Source organism: Chrysemys picta, chromosome 9 (genome assembly GCF_011386835.1).
Source record: "Chrysemys picta bellii isolate R12L10 chromosome 9, ASM1138683v2, whole genome shotgun sequence".
Classification (NCBI taxonomy): domain Eukaryota; kingdom Metazoa; phylum Chordata; order Testudines; family Emydidae; genus Chrysemys; species Chrysemys picta.
In genome coordinates, this window is record NC_088799.1 from 82,616,686 (window position 1) to 82,637,001 (window position 20,316).

The 20,316-nt window shown below is 44.9% G+C and overlaps 1 protein-coding gene across 2 annotated transcripts; it reads right to left on the reverse strand.

The window, feature by feature from the left end:
* Positions 1-6,639: 6,639 nt before the first annotated feature.
* On the reverse strand, positions 6,640-18,742 carry LOC112060222 (protein shisa-1-like). Of its 2 annotated transcripts, XM_065557430.1 has the most exons (3): positions 11,622-12,059; positions 11,000-11,014; positions 6,640-10,114 (listed from the first exon to the last, which is right to left on the reverse strand). In XM_065557430.1, the coding sequence occupies exons 1-3, from the start codon at positions 11,887-11,889 to the stop codon at positions 9,633-9,635; spliced, it is 765 nt and encodes a 254-aa protein (XP_065413502.1). In that variant the 5' UTR covers positions 11,890-12,059; the 3' UTR covers positions 6,640-9,632. The 2 variants fall into 2 exon arrangements, 1 of the variants encoding a protein (XP_065413502.1); XR_010590499.1 differs by lacking the exons at positions 11,000-11,014; positions 11,622-12,059 and adding an exon at positions 18,474-18,742 and having other exon boundaries at positions 10,028-10,114.
* Between the last annotated feature and the right edge of the window lie 1,574 nt (positions 18,743-20,316).

Consider the following 20,316-nt stretch of genomic DNA (forward strand, 5'->3'; position numbering starts at 1 on the left):
TAGGAACCAGGTGCCATAGGTACTGACTCCAGGGGTGTTCAAGGGCTGGAGCACACATGGGAAAAAAATTAATGGGTGCTTAGCACCCCCTGGCAGCCAACTCCCCCCACCCCACAGCGCCTCCTGCCCACCGGGCCAGCGGCCCCACCAATCAACTCCTCCCCCTCCCTCCCAGCGCCTCCTGCCTGCTGTGATCAGCTGTTCCGCAGCGGGCAGGAGGTGCTGGGGGTGAGGGGGGATAGGGCGCTCGGGGGAGGGGACGGAACTGGGAGGGAAGAGGTGGGGCAGGGGTAGGGGATTGGAGGAAGGGGTGCAGTGGGGGCGGGGCCTGTGGCTGAGCAGGGGTTGAGCACCCACGGGCAAAGGAAAAAGCCATCACCTGTGCCAGGTGCCATGTTATCTTTGGGCACAGACTATGTATTGTTACCGCTTGGTTCAGAGTTGATAAAAGTCTGTAGTGCTGATGAGTTTTCCCACTGTGATGGCCTTCGACCCTTTGCCAGAAAACCCGGCGCTGATGAAAAGTGAATCAAGGCCGCTTTCCCTGAAAAATAAGGGAGATGTCTCATTTCAGCTGATGTTTGAACCAACTTGATTAAGACAAATTGTTGCAGACGGTACCCCTTTGAAACACTGAATGTAAAAATGAAAAGAAAGATATGGCATCAGCAGCATTCAGCTCTGCTGCTTTACTGTGTGACATTTGAAAAACTGTAGTAGTGATGAATAAAAGAGAAGCCATCAACAAAAGAAAAAGTAAAACGCAAAACTTAATACTAGGCAGATCCCAATAGCTGTTTATAGCAAGTGGAATTTATTATACTGTTTATACCAGTAAGGAGGGTTCTCTCTAGTGTTTAGAATATGGAGCCAGGGCTCCTGGTGTCTCACCCCAGTTCTGCCACTGACATCCTGTGTGGTCTTGGAGTTACTTAACCTCTCTGAGTCTCAGTTTCTCCAACTGTAAAATGTTGATAATACTTATCTCCCGCACAAGGGGGTTGTGGGGAAGCAGTGTGAAACCTTTGGATTATAGGTGCGAAAGTGAAAGTTAATATTATTATAGGTTTTATTAATAAAGAATTGATTGGTTAGGGCCCTGCATTGTTTCTGTACCATGACTGAATACACAAAAGGAATGAGTTAGTTATACACTATGGAGTTACTTGGCTGCACACAGCATTGCACTGGTTTAAGATAATGGTTTATTTTTAAACCAATTTAGTGAAACTGGTGCAAAAAGCTAAGGCTTGGTCTACGCTAAAAAGTTAGGTCAACCCGGCTACATCGCTCAGGGGAGTGAAAAATCCACACCCGTGAGTGATGCTTGTGGCTAGGTCTACACTACAGGGGGGTGGGGGTGGGAAGGGTCGACCTAAGATATGCAACTTCAGCTACGTGAATAGCGTAGCTGAAGTTGCGTATTTTAGGTCGACTTACCTGGCTGTGAGGACTGCGGCGAGTCGACCGCTACTGCGCCGCCATCAACTCCGCTTCCGCCTCTTGCCGCGGTGGATTTCCGGATTCGATGGCAGAGCCATCGTGGATTGATTTTATCGCGTCTTCACTAGACGCGATAAGTCGATCGCCAATAGATCGATTGCTACCCGCCGATCTGGCGGGTAGTGAAGACGTGCCCTCAGCATGGTGAATTACCCTGTGCTGATTGTCAAATCCCCTCCTGTTGGCATAAGTAGTGTCTACACTGAAGCATTGTCACTGCGCTGGTGTAGCGTTTCAAGTGTAGACAAGCTCTGAGTGGACTCTCTTATTTTGGTTTAACCCAGGCTTATTGTTCTTTATCTTCAGTCAACTTAGATAAATAAAAATAAGCCTCTTTAACTGAAATAAGTGTCCACACAGGGAGTTGCACCAGCTTAACTGAGCTGGTGTAAAGCAGGGCAATTGTGTGTGTAGACAAGGCCTATACTTAAATGTAGGGGTTCTATCCTAAGACCCACTGCTATAAGGGTTTGGGAGATAAGGCTCTATTCTTTATTAGCTCAGTTCAATTCTTCTTGTGTTTAGAAAGAATCCAGCAAGAAAAGCCACCCATGTAATTAGTAAGGGGTGGAGTTATCATTAGTCAAACAATACAAAGCACTTTGGTGCCATAGGTGGCAAATAGACAATTAGGCTTTACTAACTACTTCATCTTCCTTTAGGAAGAGGGTCATTAGCATAAAAATATCCCAGCTTTCTAAGGATATGCTAAGCCGAACAACAAGACTCCCAAAATTAGTAAGGGATGGAATCTCCATAAAAGACACTTATTTTTCTTTCTCCCACCCTCATGATTTGATCCATTTTTAAGGAAAATGCTAATTGGGTCACAGAACCATCCCACAGTTTACAAGGCTGCTTGTTGGAGGATTTTTAAAAGTAAATTGTCTCTAGGAAAAAGCAACAGAGGGTCCTGTGGCACCTTTGAGACTAACAGAAGTATTGGGAGCATAAGCTTTCGTGGGTAAGAACCTCACTTCTTCAGATGCAAGCAAGCATCTGAAGAAGTGAGGTTCTTACCCACGAAAGCTTATGCTCCCAATACTTCTGTTAGTCTCAAAGGTGCCACAGGACCCTCTGTTGCTTTTTACAGATTCAGACTAACACGGCTACCCCTCTGATACTTGTCTCTAGGAAAATAATGTTGTGGTATCTGTGTTGATCCCAGGGTATTAGAGAGACAAGGTGGATGAGGTAATATCTTTTATTGGACCAACTACTATTAGTGAAAGAGACAAGCTTCTGAGCTACAGAAAGCTCTTCTTCAGGTCTGAGAAAAGTAGACTCCCAGCTAAATACACGGTGGAACAGATTCAACAAAGAGTCCGGTGACACCTTAAAGACTAACAGATTTATTTGGGCATAAGCTTTTTTAGGTAAAAAACCCACTTCTTCAGCTGCATGGAGTGAAAATTACAGATACAGGCATTATATACTGACACATGAAGAGAAGGGAGTTACCTCACAAGTGGAGAACCAGTGTTGACAGGGCCAATTCAATCAGGGTGGATCAGTCCACTCCCAATAATTGATGAGGAGGTGTCAATTCCAGGAGAGGCAACGCTGCTTATGTAGTGAGCCAGCCACTCCCAGTCCCTATTCAAGCTCAAATTAATGGTTTTAAATTTGCAAATGAATTTTAGTTCTGCAGTTTCTCTTTGAAGTCTGTTTCTGAAGTTTTTTTGTTCAAGTATGGCTACTTTTAAATCTGTTATTCAATGTCCATGGAGATTGAATTGTTCTCCTACTGGTTTTTGAATGTTATGATTCCTGATGTCTGATTTGTGTCCATTTATTCTTTTACGCAGAGACTGTCCAGTTTGGGCCAATGTACATGGCAGAGGGACATTGCTGGCACATGATGGCATATATAAGATTAGTAGATGTGCAGGTGAATGAGTCCCTGATGGTATGGCTGATGTGGTTGGGTCCTCTGGTGTCGCTAGAGTAGATATGGGGACAGAGTAGGCAACGAGGTTTGTTACAGGGCTTGGTTCCTGGGTTAATGTTTCTGTGGTGTGGTGTGTAGTTGCTGGTGAGTATTTGCTTCAGGTTGGGGGGTTGTCTATAAGCGAGGACTGGCCTGCCTCCCAAGGTCTGTGAGAGTGAGGGATAGTTTTCCAGGATAGGTTGTAGATCGTTGATGATGTGCTGGAGAGGTTTAGCTGGGGGCTGTATGTGATGGTCAGTGGTGTTCTGTTATTTTCCTTGTTGGGAACAGATTGTTTAGCATAAGTAGTTAAAACACATTCTATGGGACAATTTAAGGTGAAGTGGCTGGTTAACACTCTTGCAGTCAGAGGTCAAAGGGGGAGAGGGGGACTAGTGGGTTATAGAATGTTGTAATAAAGCCATCCAGTGTCTTTATTAAGACCATTATTTTTAGTGTCTAGCAAAGTTATGAATTTAAGCTCAGGCTGGTCTTCTGAAGGTGATGTGCAGGTTTCCTTTGAGGATGAGGACTTAAAGGTCAGGTATGGAGTGATCTTTTGTGAAAAGTGTTCACCCAAGAGTGATATGGTGGTTTTGTCTTTTATAATTTTTCTGCATTCCAAGTGCCATGCACTTGAGTCAGCTGATCTGGGCTCTGAGACTCGTTGCCACAGGTTTTTTATTGCAGTATAGACTTACCCTCTGAGTACCTTTCTCAGACCTGAAGAGCTCTCAGGGTCAGGAGCACCGCCAGCTTTTTTGCTGCCCTTGGCGGCAGAAGGTCCCGCCCCCGAAATGCCACCCCTGACAGAGGCAGCGGAAGGTCCCGCCCCTGACAGAGGTGGCTGAAGATCCGGCTGCCGCAGTCGCCGCCCCCCCAAATGTTAGTGTCCTAGGCGACCGCCTAGGTTGCCTAATGGGTTGCGCCAGCCCTGCTCAGGGTACCTCAAAAGCTTGTCTCTTTCACCAGCAGAAGCTGATCCAATAAAAGATATTATCCTGCCCGCCTTGTCTCTTGGAAAATAAATCTCCTCAGGGTGCTGGAACAATTTTTATAGTGGGGGTGCAGATGACGGAAACATATATATATGCTCTTTGTTATTATTATTGTTGTTATGGCAGCACCTCCAGCACCCCTAGTTCCAGCACCACTGCATTGCCTCAGTCTTTGGAGAGAAAAAATGGCATTTGCTTCCCTTGTTCTCTCTCCGGGGACATAATTTTTTAAATAAAACCATTAGAAGTGATCAATTTGTTCAAACCAAACATTTGCCTCTGCTGTGTTGCACTAACTATGCTGACTAACAAATATGTGTCAGGCTGATTACTATTCATGGGGGCCTTTTCAAGAACATACAAAGCATTTTATTTTCTGCTTATCTATTTTTTCCTTCCTATTTGGTTATCATCTTTCCTCTTCCTAGCATTTTCTGCTTGGTACTGAACACTGGAGTCGCATTAGATGTCTATAAGACTTGGTCTAACCTTAAAAAGTTATATTGGTATCCCTGAATTGGTCAGGGGTGTGAGAAAACCACAACTGTGACCAACATAGCTATGCCAGAACCCCCAGGGTAGATGCCACTATGTCAATGGAAGAGCGCTGCTATCAATGTAGCTGACATTATTCAGAGAGGTAGTATTCCTATGCTGACAGAAAACCTCATTCTCTGGGTCATCTGCATCTACACCGACATAGGCTCCATAATGTAGACATAACATTACTCATCATTATAGAGAAACCACTGTGGTCAGGAGACAGAAACTCCTGACTTCTGATCCCAGCTCCAACAGTGATTGTCTGTGTATTCTTGGGTAAATTACTTTGATGCTCCGTGCCTCAGTTTCCCTATCTGTGAAACTGATAGTGATACTTACCTGGTGCCTTGGTAATCCTAAATGAGGATTAATTAGGTAATGTTTGCAAAGTGATTTATACATGACAAATACTAAGGGCAAGTCCACGCTACAAAATTAAGTCGACATAAATTGCGTTGACGTACACTGTAAATCACTTATGCATGTCCACACTTGGATCAACATTTGTTCTTGCTTTCTTGGCTTCCCTGCATGCTTTGATTTTTCCAGCCGCCAAAGAGCGAAAACTGCTGTTGAACCCTTTCTGCATTGCTGAAAGTGTGGAGAACTTTGGTTTACGTTAGCGTTTACAGTGGCTTCAAAGGTTCTTTCATTTTTATTCTATTTCAGTGGTTCCCAAACTTGTTTCCCTGCCACTTGTGCAGGGAAGGTTTGTTTACCTGCCGCGTCCGCAGGTTCGGCCAATCGCGGCTCCCAGTGGCCGCAGTTCGCTGCTCCAGGCCAATGGGAGCCGCTGGAAGCAGCGGCCAGTATGTCCCTCAGCCCGCACCGCTTCCAGCAACTCCCATTGGCCTGGAGCAGAGAACCGTGGCCACTGAGACCTGCGATCAGCCGAACCTGCGGATGCAGCAGGTAAACAAACTGGCCCGGCACACCCGGGGCTTTCCCTGCACAAGTGGCAGAACAAGTTTGGGAACCAATGGACTATTTTGTTCTCATTTCCAGACTGACCTCAAACTTGTTAACACAGAGGATATCCTGGAAATATGTGAAAGTTATGAAACTGCAGAAGCAAACTTGGGGGGAAAAATATAGCAGCAAAATTTTTAAGTTGATAGTGAAAAAATAAGACATTAACTATTTAATTTTTTTAATAAATTCTACTGTGCGTTGCACTTCCAGCACTCGTCCCAATGATGGCAAAGCACTTCATGAATATTAGTGCATGAAGCCTCATCCCAGACCTCTGAAGGAGGGATTATCCTCACTTTGCAAATGAAAAACTTGACCAAGTTTGTGGCAGAGCTAGGAACAGAAATCAAATCATCCAAGACTCTTGTCCTTCTCTTCTTAGAGAGATCATTTGCTATTGGAAACTGCCTTCAGAATCAAGGTTTTGTTGTTTCAGGGCAATATTATAATTGAGAACATACACCTGTGTTGCACATCTCACAATGTTCGGTGTTTTTCTTAAAGCCTCAGCTTCTGGAGTCAAGTGATCACAGTGGAATCTCAGCTTTCAGTAAAAAGAAAATATGTCTAGCCCTCATGCTTTTTAACTAAATCTTGCAAATGTGAACCACCAGTACCCTAAAAGCTCAAGAGTCAGCAGGCAAATAGAGAACCCATTTTATTTTTTAAATCTCATGATCTTTAAATCGATCTTGTGATGGGGCGGACTCATATTTTTAAATGCTTTAGGGTTAACAATACTGATTGACTGAAATTAAGTTATAATCGGGGGAGGCAGGGTATATAATATAACCAATTTAAAACAAATGTCTGGCATGTACACACTTGATCAAATTAGAAAGGTAAATACAGTCCATGCTCCCTTGCAGTGACTGGTAGCAATGCTTGCCGCCAATAAGGTGCTGTTTAACACCCCTGTAAGCTATGCATTCTGTTAACACTTCACTGTATGGATTTTGGACCCTAAAACTAGAGCTGTAACATCCATTTTCATTGTAACATACCTTTGTACTCTAAACAGGAAGGAATATGGTAGAAATACTCCATAAATAACTGGATTTAGGTTCTGTCCTCATGGGTGTTAGTCCTTATCTGATCTTTTTACTAAGAAAAAGGACATGGAATCCACCAAAATGTGAGACCATAGACAACAGTCCCTCTAAAAAGAGGCATTTAGTTAAAGCAAATGCACAGTTACAAGTTACCATTCTTATCACACCAGCTCTGGGTGCTGTGAAATCCAATCCATGGTAAAAATAGATCCTCAATTACTTTCAGTGACCGGGCATTGAGTGACATGACAAACTAGGCTCAGCCTCCCTCAACACAGTTAAGTTTTGGTTGGTACTTTATATCGGTGGTCTTCCTTCTTCATCCTCATTTAAAAAAAAAAATCCGATAACTAATTTTGAGTAAATTCAAAATGCTTCGTGTCATGTAAACATTTATTACTTCTTTCCCTGTCCAGCATAGAGATTAGGCCCGAAGTTACATCCCTTACAGCAAACTTTGATATACTAGGACCAATTTCCCCTTCTCTTACTCTACTGTGAGTCCATTAATTTCAGTGAAAATACTCTTGATTTACCTCAGTGCAAATGAGGGGAGAATTGAGCCTATTATTTTACCAGAATGCATTGCTTCCCCCACTACAAGCTAGGGTACTAAGAAATGTATGCCCTTTTTAGCATCTATATGATGGGATACATTACACAATAGAATTAGATGTGAGATGCCTCCACATCAATACAATACAAATACAAATATTCTGATGGATTTTACGTTTACAGAACAGATTATTTAGCCCCATCTGCTTCCAAGGGAAATCACCAAAGCCTCTTTATTATACAGATTTTAAGATCCTGACCAATCAGCTGAAGATTAAGTTCTTGTGTTTTACTCACAACTTTAATCCTTGGCACCTGCTCCTGCTGGCAATGTCTGTGGAGTTATTTTAATGTACCTCTGGTGTAATTATTCTCCGGTTTCTTTGACCAAAGGAAGTGTTAGATACTCCAGCAGCTGGGATCAACATATTTTGTCAACCTCTTCATATCAGCATCCTGCTGTTAACTCCTGCTGTGAAGGATGGCTGCAGTTAGGCAGTGCACATCTGAAGATAATTCCTTATTGAGAGTGTAAACAGTATTTTAAGTCAAAATAGATAGGGTTTTTTCTCTACTAGAAGCTAAAGAAAAAGGAAGTCGTGTTATATAGGTGGAGGGTCTTGCCACATTTCACTCCTTGTTACCACCCAGTTATAAAAAAGCCTTTTCATAATGTCTTATAATCAGTTAATAGGTCTCTTTTTGTTGCTATTGCATAGCTAGAGTTACACTAAACCAGGGGTCGGCAACCTTTCAGAAGTGGTGTCTTCATTTATTCACTCTAATTTAAGGTTTCGCATGCCAGTAATACATTTTAACATTTTTAGAAGGTCTCTTTCTATAAGTCTATAATATATAACCAAACTACTGTTGTATGTAAACTAAATAAGGTTTTAAAAATGTTTAAGAAGCTTCATTTAAAATTAAATTAAAATGCAGAGCCCCCCAGACCGGTGGCCAGGACCCGGGCAGTGTGAGTCCCACAGAAAATCAGCTCGCGTGCCGCCTTCAGCACGCGTGCCATAGGTTGCCTACCCCTGCACTAAACCATTACAAGACAGAGAGCAACAAATACACCAGCACAAAGTTATTTCCCCCCACCCCAATAATCTGCACAGACACAAAGTGCATTTTACAAAAAGTTTTGGCCTAAAAGCGGCTCCTGTATCAGCACTTAACTGACAGCTCTTCAGCAACATGTTCAGTCTTAGAGTCACCATCAACTTGACATCCAGTCAATTTGGGGTAGGGGGGAATGTAAAAAGTAGTTTCAGATACTCCACCTGCTCCCTAGTCCCTCTGCCAACTTTTGCTTTTGCTGTCATTCACATTTTCTGAACGTTATTTTGTTCCCCGTCAGTATGGGCCCATGCAAACAACAGTGAAACTGACTATGCGTAATGCTAATACATGCATAGTATAGTCACAGTAAGAAAGAAAAACAAGACTTTTCATTCTCCCCTCTAATCCCTTTTGCTTAGAATAAGCTTGTGTTGAAACAGTCAGATGTAGATAAAAATTCAGGCAAAGACATGATTTGACAATGTCCCTTTAAGATAAAACAACTAGTTTTTAATCAGAGAAAGTACTCTACAAGCCATTTTAAATAGAATGCAAAATTAGTCTTAAGATTGCAGAATGGCTAAGGCATTTCGTAATGGGTAAGAGAGCCCTGTAGGTAGCTGGGTTCAAATTCAGCCTAAATTAGTAACTGACCAAGAGTTCCAAGATCAGCAGGCTGTTCACTGCCTGTGCAAAGGAGTATGGCAGTATTGCTCCAGTTCCCAGTGGGCAGCTGTCCACAATTAAAAGCCCCACCAAGATTAGCCCTGCCATGAGAAAACGTGCCAATAAATGAATGAACCATGGAGACTGAACCTGAGCCCCAAGGTAGTACATACTAAATTAACTGGTTAAACAATTAAAATGAGACCTATTTTTCCCAAATAGATATAAAGACAGGATTCTTATTTCACACATGCTAATAATTTCAGAAGTTTGTATTACTTCCCGCTTGTTACTTTGTCCAAAAAGCACCCTACATTTTTACAATATGGAGTTCTGCAGTTACAAGTCATCTTAGACATGAGCCCCTGAGTACATTGTTTGGTCACCAGGCATGGCACTTACAGGAAAATGATAGTAAGAAGTTTGTCCATAGACTGCTCTATTAAGGAAAGATGCTGGAGTTGTTATGATAGTATGATCAGTTGGTATTCCATAAGTAGTACATGCAGGCTGCAAAAGGGATCCATTGATTGATGTAGGAGGCAAGAAGTGGGCTCCTTGAGAGGACCCTATGATGGGGAAAGGTGGAGCCATGCTCAGGCAGATGTTACTGGTCTGAGGATGACTACCCAAGGAGCATCTGGTGGCTGAACTGGAGAACCAAGGAGGAGCAGCAGCTTCGAGCAGCTGACTCTGGATTGGTGCAGGCCCATGTTGCTGCTCTTCATCCTGGGATTTCAGGCATCTACAGCAGCAAATACCAACGAAGGCCCCAATGACAATGAAAGCCACAAATATGGACCCAACGAGGAGGAAAGGTAAGTACATGGGCACTGGACATGGAAAATACAGAGAGAGAAGTCAGTCATTTAGTCTTTACTAAGGTCCTCATTTACAGAAGTTTCCCTCACTATATCATGTTTCATACCTAGAGGTTTCACTAAATCTTTAAAGCATCACCACAAAGTCTTACACCCTACCAGCAAGGGTTCTGAGCCCATTAACTCTCCAAATGAATAGCAGGACCAAGATGGGCTCTTGCCAGTGAGAAACTAGAATGAAGTTTTTGCCTAAGCCCAGGTATTAGGTCAGAGGTGGGCGCCATTGCCTTTCCAAATTATGATAATCATTTACACCTATGCAGAGTGCTTTTGAGACTAGTATTCTGATCTGGTAGCATTTCACACCTATTGTTTTCAGGTATAAGTGACAATACAAGATGCAAAAGACCAGAGAATTGAGCCCAGAACTTGTTTACTTTATAGAATTAGTGACGAATGCCATGTAGAATCTACCTGTACAGGACAGGAGTTTAGATATGGTCACTAAGCAGCTCTAGATCTTGCAATCCCAATTTTTACAAACCAAAAATTCACCATTTTAGGAAACTTGTAAGGAACCAGAGGCCTCTGAGCACCCAGCACATTAGCAGTCACAGCAGCCCACATTATGCTTTCTTCACCTTGGAACATAAATCCTAGCGCTTGGCTCAATGGCTTTTTGGTGCCTGGTCACTCCTTCGCATTTACACTAAGTCCGCAAATGCTAAACTAGAAGAACCTCAGCTGAAGCCTGGTTTCCACCCCACATCGTTCATTAGCTCTGGCCTGCATCACTAGAATTTAGACTAAGGCATCCTGGTTTCCTCACACTCAGCTCTGCTTATAGATCACCCATTTCCCTCCTCCTTCCCAGACAGTACCTTAGGGCTTGTCTACAGCTGGAAGGTGTTTCTGATTAAAGCAGGGTCTGAATTTAAAGTGCAACGGTATTCATGAATGGCTCCAGGGAGTTTGGGTTAAGCTGAATAGGAACAAGGCATTCATTCCAGAATAAGTGTGTCCACACATGGAGTTTAGAGTTAGTCAGGAGCAGTTAACCAGGAATTACTCCATGAATAGACTAGCCCTTAATTAGCGTAGCCTAATGCCCAGGCAGTTTTCTGCCAATACCAGCTATGGGGCACTTTGTATTCTACAAGGGAACTAGACTTCCATTTTAAAACGATGGGGGAGGGCGGCCCAGAAATACTCTTCTTTACTCACTTGCTATAGCTCATTCCCCTTTAAACAGGGTCCCACCATGGGTCAAGTTGTCTAGAGCTCTAAAGAGGGAGCAGACTTGAGTTGGGCAGCTGGAGCTTTGAAGGTGGTGAAGGGGGGGATTAGATGTGGAACTGTAGAGGGAGGCACGGGCTGGTTGGGTAAGATGTGGAACTCTAAAGGGAGAGTTTTGGAGTGGTGGATCTAAAAAGCATCCCAGCTCCCTAAGTGTACCGCAGAACCCAGGTCTCTGATGAAGTCCACCCCTTATCCTGCAGGTGCAGAAGGAGCCTGTTACCTGATGAAGGCTTGGGACTGGTCTGGTGATGGTCACTAGGACACAAGCCTTGGTCCAGCCGAGCCTCTCTGGTTGAGCAGCAGTAGCGCAGGTTGCAGGTGCCGCAGCACAGAGTAGCCTCTGGGCTGTCGTAGTGCTCTGGGCACCGAAAGCCCCTATGCCAGAGCTGTGAGCTGTCCGCCCAGCCATGGCAGTACTCTCCATCCTGCCCAGAGGTGCCCCCCAGAGTCAACATCAGCACCAGGACACACAATGGCCCCCTCTCCATGACACAGAAACCTTCGGGCTTCCTGCCTTTCGCCCCCTCCGTCAGAGGGCTCAGACTGGAGACCTCCCTAGCCTGTCCCTTGGTTAGTCCACATGCTCTGAACTCCCTAGTTGCTTAGGGCACTCCCGAGCAGCCCAGACCAGGCTCCCTCCCGATTCTGTTAGCCACCAGGATGCCCCTGCACCCGCAATCAGCCCACCAGGATGTATGGCTGCCTCCTCCCGCCAGTCTGTGAGCTGTTTGTACTGCCTTCCCACAGCCTGATCTAAAGCTCTGCTCAGCTCAGCCCTCAGGAGGTTTTATCCCCTGTCCAGTGACCTGCCTCCAATTCTCTCTCCCCCTCCCTCCCAACAACAAAGACGGACCCACTCAATTCGAAACCATTCCCAGCTCCTCCTGGCCTATCACCCCTCCCCCCCGTTTCCCATCCTAAACTCCAGCAGGGAAGAGCCTCTGTTTCCTGCTGGAGATGGCACATCTCACACACTTGATTAGCCATTGTCGCAAACAAGGGCACAGTTAGCCAACACTTAAGAGTGTGGGATGCAGCAAGCACAGGGCTAGCCTGGTACCAAAGTTCCATTCCCTTAGGGGCCTGCAGATGAGCTGTCAGAGAGGGGCAGCTGGGGAATGAGCAAAAACAATGCGTGATGACAAGTGAGAAATTAAATTTCACAAGCAGAGGGAAAGCACATCTACTGCCAGCTTCCAGAGGGCTCTTTAGTGTAATTGGTACAAATTGCTAAGGGACATTTGTATAACACCACGGAAGATAAGCCATTGTTCGCCTTGTTTAACATGGGTAATCAAGTATGTAAGTATACAGAACAGGATTTTGGTGTAAAAGTTTTGGCAAAATACATCTTGCGAGGCCGACATTTCCAAATCCTACCCAAGCTGCGCTGTTTTCTGTGCATAGTTAAAGGTGTGGAGGCTGAAACTTGCAAAGAACCTGCCACAAATCTGCCTCACAAAGCTCAGAGCAATCCATGAATCCAAAAGCACATTCAAGGGAACAAGGTGCATATTTTAAGAAGCCCTCAGTAACATTTACATAGGAATAATCACTGTTTTGCCAAGACTCTTTTCCAACACAGGAGTGCCTGACACTGGCTTTCATTGTAAATATGGAAAAGACCATGCTTTGCTTCTGGCATGTCTTCATTGGGGATTTAGGGTCTGGTGCTGTTACACTGATGTAGCTTTATTAGAGCAAACCCTAGTATAGAGCGTGGGTGTAAACCTCTTGGGTTTGGGGACCACTGTCCCTGCAATTACATTTGTAGGTAAGGCCCAGATCCAAAAAGGTATTTAGGCTCCTAACTTCCATTGATTTGAATACATTTGTAGATCCGGACCTAAATAGTGTAGACAAGATCTATGTTCCTGAACAGTGCTAAAGCCCTGCAAAACTTCAAGGCCCTGATCCTGCAAACACTTAAGCACATGGTCATAGGTGAGGAGGGAACGAGATGGGGCCAAGATCCTGAGTACCCACAGTTCCCATTGACCTCAGTGGAAGTTGTGGTCAGTGGCACTGGAAAATTTTTCATAGTGGAGCTGAAAAGCCAGCCCCCTTACCCCTGTCCACTCCCCCCCCCCTTCCCCGAGCTGGGGTTGGGAGTAGGGCCGTGTCTCTGGGAGGAGGGCACCCGGACAGGGGTAAGGGGGCCGAGGCTAGGGCCAGCAGTCGGGACCCCTAGGCGCAGAGCCAGTGGCAGGGGAGTCCCGCGTGCAGGGCAAGTAGCCCGGGCGCAGGGCCAGGAGCCGGGCCCCCGCTTATGGGGCTGGGAGCAGAGCCCTGCGTAAAACCTGGGGGTACTGAAGCATCCCCCGCACCTCTAGTTCCCGGGCCTATGGTTGTGTGCTTATCACATGAGACAATCAGGCTCACAGCAGGTAAGGCAACATCTTTCACTCCCCTATCGAAACAATTGGCAGCAGTGTTTGCAAATTGCTTTAAGATTCCAGGGTGTAAAACTCTTTACAGATGCAGCATTCATTAATGCACATAAAAGCTTGACCCTGTTCTCATTGACTTTAAAGGGAGTTTTGCCATTAATTACAGATAGTGGATACAGAATAGAGTCCAGTTCTGCAAACGCACAGAAACACAGCCCAAAATGATCTCCCCTCTGATTACTCCTGTTATAACATTACAGACTGGCAAGCACATTTATGCTGTATTGACAATTTCATAGATTCAATTGAATCATATTTCCAATCTGCCAAAGACTTCAGCTCTCATCACCTTTGGCAGTCTGTCACCTTTCATGCCTCACTCTTTAATTGGCTCTTTGGCAAACATGTTTATGGAGATTCCTCTTCTCTGCTCAAAATGTTACTCTGAACTCTAAATAGAGATTTCATTTAACAAGAGAGATTTCCAAACACTGCTCAGTGAACTGAGAGATACTTTCTGCCCTGCTGCATTTTAGCTTTGCAAGAGACAGCTTGACTGATTTGCAAAGGACATGATCCTGCAAAGACCTGAGCACCCCCTATGAGGTACGGAGCACAGTCTGAAGACAATGGGAGGTGAGTGAGCACAGCACCTTGCAGGCCTGGGCCCATAAACAACTGGGAAGATGCTTTATATTCTGTCCAGTCACAAGCTGTCAAATTTGTCTGAAAGCAAATGATGGTTTATTTAGGCATAGACCCCTAGCTATATTGAACCAAACTAACTTCCATCAGGATTATTAATGATTAAGAATAAATGCTGAGAGGCTCTGGGAAGGCGCTCAGCACTTCTCAGGGGTTGTCACAATAAAATAAGCATCAATAATAATAATAATCAAATTAACACCCTACACCTGTTACAATGGAAGTACACTATTGAGGTTTCAAAATCAAGCACTCTGAAGTTAGGAAATGCCTGAATTAAGATTGTCTGTGCAACCTTGGTTCAACCCCCTTGTGCATGTGCATTATGATACAGTCATTAATTACATGGTTATGTATTACTTTTTTTCCTCAGGTCCCCTGCCTCATTCAGTGCACAGGTAAGTCCTTAAAACCTGAGCTCACATGTGTTCTGCATGGACATGAACATCCTGGAGCATTTTTATAAATTCAGGGGGCTGCTGTCGTGCCCTTGTCCAAAATCTCCCCTCTTCACATGGTTGTGCAGTGGACTGTGCTCTTGTCATCCACCTGGCCACTGCCACAGAGCTTGCTGCACTATAGATGTGGTGTGGATGGTCCAAAGATTGTATGTGCATATGTAACTTGTGAACTACTTTGGGAGCCTTTCAGCTGAAAAGCTCTATACAGACAGACTGGGGTGCTGGTTGCAAACAGCTGTAATAAATGTGAAATGACAGTTTCCATTCTATTCTATTCCATTCTAATTCCCTGAAAACAGTCACTCACAACAGTCAGCTCCTCACAGGATCGGGCCCATAATAAATACATGGTACTACATGAGGCATAATAAGTACATTAAATAAGAACATTCGCTATTAGCTTGTCCTGCAGCAGCAATGAAATGTTTTTGACAAAATGCCCCTAACAACTTGTGCCTACTGAGAACTGTCTCACTAATTCCTGTTCAAATACTTTGGGAAATGTCTTTGGTGCCCTGCAGTCACTGAGCTCTTTACATTTCATGAGTGCAGTTATTGAATACATTTTGCCTATGAGAAATTATACAAAATTCAATTATAGATAACCAGTCACATACCACAATGTATATCTGTACATGCACACACCGTAATTCAGCCCATCTCATCCTATCCCATGTTGGCTGTGCACCATTAATGTCATCTGCCTCATTTGCTAACCACCAGGCGGGGCCCTCGCTACAACTCACCGGTGTACTTCACAATGCTGCAAGACTGCCATCTTTTCTGAGGAGTTGAGATTTAGTGTTGATGAAAGTGCTGCCTTTACTGCCTTGGACACTGGATTTTTTTGTTTAGCTAAAGACAAGTGGAAATACTGCAGGTTTCTTCTTCACTGATCTGCCAGTATTCCTTAATGCATGTAGAGGGGTCAACCCATGGAGATGAGGGGCTAGTTCAGAGTCCAGGTTTAATTACTGGGGCGAGAATATGAATGGGAGTCAGTGGGGATGGCGAGACAGAGACTGGACAAGGAGCCTGAGGTGGGGAGACTGGGACAAAGATGAGTAATGACTGAGATTGGATGAGGAGCATGAGTTGAGGAGAATGGAACAAAGTGCCTGGAGAGGGAAACTGGCACTAAGAGGGAGAAGTGGGGAGATTGAGATTGGATAAGAAGCGCAGGGGGAGACTGGGACTAGCTGGACAAGGAGACTGGCACTGGAAGCCAAGGTTGAGGAGAGACTGGGACTTGGACTGGTGGCCTGGATGGGAGACCGGGGCTGGCTGTGCAAAGAGACTGGGATGGGAATGCAGAGCCCATAAGGTGGAGACTGGAATTGGTTAGGCAAGGTGAAAACCTTGCGTGTGCAGTGTGTGTGCTTTATGGGCACTGAAGAGCAAAGCTGTCTAGCTGACCTTGATGCTATTGTATCTAAAATCAGTTCTGTGCAATTTCTGGTCTCATTAGGGAATTGGGTCCTGATTCTCACTCATTTACAGTTGAGCAACTCAGCTGATTGGAGCTATTCCTGATTTACAGTGGTCTAAGCAAGTGGAGAATCAGTATTCTTAATTATCTTAATTATCACACTGTAAAATGCTTGAGGACAAGTCGGGGTCGTTGCTTTGGGCAGTGTTGGGTCCCTTAATGCAGGTGTCAGAGTATTAATGATGAGGATGGTGCTTATGACATTGTGCGTGAGGATAAAGTCAATTATTTCAAATTTGGTGACAATATATACCTCCAGACCAGTGGCACTGCCATGGGCACCCACATGGCCCCACAATATGCCAACATTTTTATGGCTGACCTGGAACAACGCTTCCTCAGCTCTCATCCACTTATGACCCTTCTCTACCTATGCTACATTGATGACATCTTCATCATCTGGACCCATGGGAAGGAGACCCTGGAAGAATTCCACCATGATTTCAACAGCTTCCACCCCACCATCAACCTCAGCCTGGACCAATCTACACAGGAGGTCCACTTCCTAGACACCACAGTACAAATAAGCGATGGTCATGTTAACACCACCCTATACCAAAAACCCACCGACCGCCACGTCTACCTTCATGCCTCCAGCTTCCACCCCGGACACACCATACGATCCATCGTCTACAGCCAAGCGCTGAGGTACAACCGCATCTGCTCCTACCCCTCAGACAGAGACCAACGCCTACAAGATCTTCACCAAGCATTCTCAAAACTATGGTACCCATGCAAGGAAATAAAGAAACAAATCAACAGAGCTAGACATGTACCCAGAAGCCTCCTGTTACAAGACAAGCCCAAGAAAGAAACCAACAGAACTCCACTTATAGTCCTCAGGCCATCACCTATAGTCCTCAGCTTAAACCTCTCCAACGCATCATCAGTGATCTACAACCCATCCTGGACAATGATCCCTCTCTTTCACAGACTTTGGGAGGCAGGCCAGTCCTCGCCCACAGACAACCCACCAACCTTAAACATATTCTCACCAGCAACCATGCACCGCACCATAACAACTCTAACTCAAGAACAAATCCATGCAACAAACCTCGATGCCAACTCTGCCCACATATCTACACCAGCAACATCATCACAGGACCTAACCAGATCAGCTACAACATCACCGGTTCATTCACCTGCACGTCCACCAATGTTATATATGTCATCATGTGCCAGCAATGCCCCTCTGCTATGTACATTGGCCAAACTGGACAGTCGCTGCATAAGAGGATAAATGGACATAAGTCAGATATCAGGAATGGCAATATACAAAAACCTGTAGGAGAACACTTCAACCTCCCTGGCCACACAATAGCAGATGTAAAAGTAGCCATCTTACAGCAAAAAAAACTTCAGGACCAGATTCCAAAGAGAAACTGCTGAGCTTCAGTTCATTTGCAAATTTGACACCATCAGATCAGGATTAAACAAAGACTGTGAATGGCTATCCAACTACAGAAGCAGTTTCTCCTCCCTTGGTGTTCACACCTCGACTGCTAGCAGAGGACCTCCCTGATTGAACTAACCTCGTTCATATTGATTCTTGCCTGCATATTTATACCTGCCTCCGGAAACTTCCATTACATGCGTCTGACGAAGTGGGCATTCGCCCACGAAAGCTTATGCTCCAATGCATCTGTTAGTCTTAAAGGTGCCACAGGACTCTCTGTTGGTTATGACATTATTATTCAAGGAGGGGATGCTGAAAATAAACAATAACAAAGAGGCAAGGTGGGTGAGGTAATATCGTTTATTGAACCAACTTCTGTTGATGAGAGAGACAAGCTTTCGAGCCTCAAAAAGCTCTTCTTTATTTCCCAGGCCTAACAAAGAGCTCTGTGTAGCTTGAGAACTTGTCTCTCTCACCAACAGAAGTTGGTCCAATAAAAGATATTACCTCACCCACCTTGCCCCTCTAATATCCTGGAACCAACACAGCTACAACAACGCTGCATAAAACAATAACAATGCGAGCTAGAACTCAGGAGGCCCATCTGATGAGATGACAGGCGGGTACACACCTCTTTCTGCAGATCATTAGCTGAGGTTGATTAGTGAAGGGGCTTCATCTTAGGAGAAGGAGGCATGCTGTGGATAGTAATTTAGCAGAGCCCAAGTGCTGCTGTTTTAATGAAGAAACCGCAGGACAAGCTGATAATCACTTCTTTGCTTGATGTAATGTAGAGGAGGAGGAGGCAGCATGTGCATTCTCTGAAGAAATGGCTCAGATCATGTTGTCTGATTTCCTTATGTCTCTGTGTCCCCCTTTTCTGCACCCTCCCCTGAGCTCACAGCATATGGTGCCAAGCTATTCTTACACTGGGAAAAAAATCCCTCAGCAAGGAACAAACTTTGCTTATTCTGTAAATGGTCTCAGTCAGGAGCCAGGTGAAAGTAGATCAGAGAATCAACAAGACACAGTATCTGCCAGTGTGGCTCTTGGATCAGAAGCAGAGGGAGAGGAGCCAGATAAGGTTATTAGTTTGGGAAAGGGGGATAGCATGGAAATGGGGCACAATTTCCTGCTTGTTTTATACCGTTCCATTAATCCCTTCTTAGAAACCTCCTGGCTGGCTTCAGTGTTGTGTGTCTAGGTGAGCAGCCTCTTGCTGTGTTTCATCAGTGCGATTGTGGATAATAATGCCAGAGCAAGGACCACATTCAAACATTAGGAACACAGAGGCCTGATGGGGAGTCACTGAGATACCATAGGCTTGGAGCTTTTTTGCAATACGCATTGTGTCTTTGTTGTAGCAGCGGGAGATGGACACCCTCTCCCCCATCCCGCAGGTAACTCTGGTAGGGAGAGTGCGGCGGCCCCCACCTTTTCATTGTGCCCCTCCCCAGTACCGGTAGGTACGAGTCATCTCTGCAGACAGATGGAGGAAACAATGAGACAATATTGGTTAGCATACTAGGCAGTGATTGCTGTATGCCAGCCGCCGTTGTCTGGTTTTTCAGAGGCATCCCAAAAAGGAGAGTTTGAAGGAGAATAATGAGGTAGCTTTGCAGATGTTTACAAGGCAATCCTCCTAACTGCGAGGGAAGCAGGGAGAAAGCACCAAGGTACTTGTTTGAAAATTTAACAAGAGGGCAAGGGCCGATTGGAGGCAGGAGTTGACATCTTAACGGTAAACGAGAAGTTAGGTAGGGTGGGTATAGGACATGACCTTGAAAGTGAAGACAAACGGTTTATATTTGCTGCAATACAGAAGCGGAGGCCAGCAAAGGATTCCAAAAGAGGGGTGACTCGGTCAAAATGATGCGCTAGGCAAATGATCTTTACAGTAACATTCTGATTGCATATGAGTGGGACAAGATTGCATTTGTCAAAGCCAGAGAAAAGGTGTAGCAGGAATACATGAGATGAGGAGATCCTGAACAAGAACTTCTCCTAAGAATACTGGTGGAAGCTCCATTACATGAGACATTGAACACTAAGTTAGAGAAAGCAGTAGAAAACATAATGTAGGGACCAATCCTGCACTGTTTTCTGGGGAGGTGAGAGTGGGTGCCCTAATAGGTCTTTTCCATCTCTATTGTCTATGATTCTATGAGATACACAATCTGTAGGGCAAAGGGATGAAGTAAATGGAGCGTTGGGGCTTGCCATCCACAGATTCTGGGTCTCGTTCAGCCCTGGTGAAAGGGGGAGCAGCTCCTGACACATGGTCTACATTTGATAGCCAGACAAGAATTCAAAATGCAGAGGGTCAGTGTCTTTAAACAATGATATTGTCTGAGTTATTGCAGAAGCATTCACCAGAACGGAGTTGATGCACTTGGTGATTGACCCAGGACAGTACTGCTTATGGACAGATGCTGCAGTGAAGCACTCACCCCACAGGGGATTGAATGAAGCAG

Excerpts from the sequence above, each read along its gene's own strand:
- LOC112060222 (XM_065557430.1), bottom strand. The coding sequence starts at position 11,889 with ATGGAGAGGGGGCCATTGTGTGTCCTGGTGCTGATGTTGACTCTGGGG.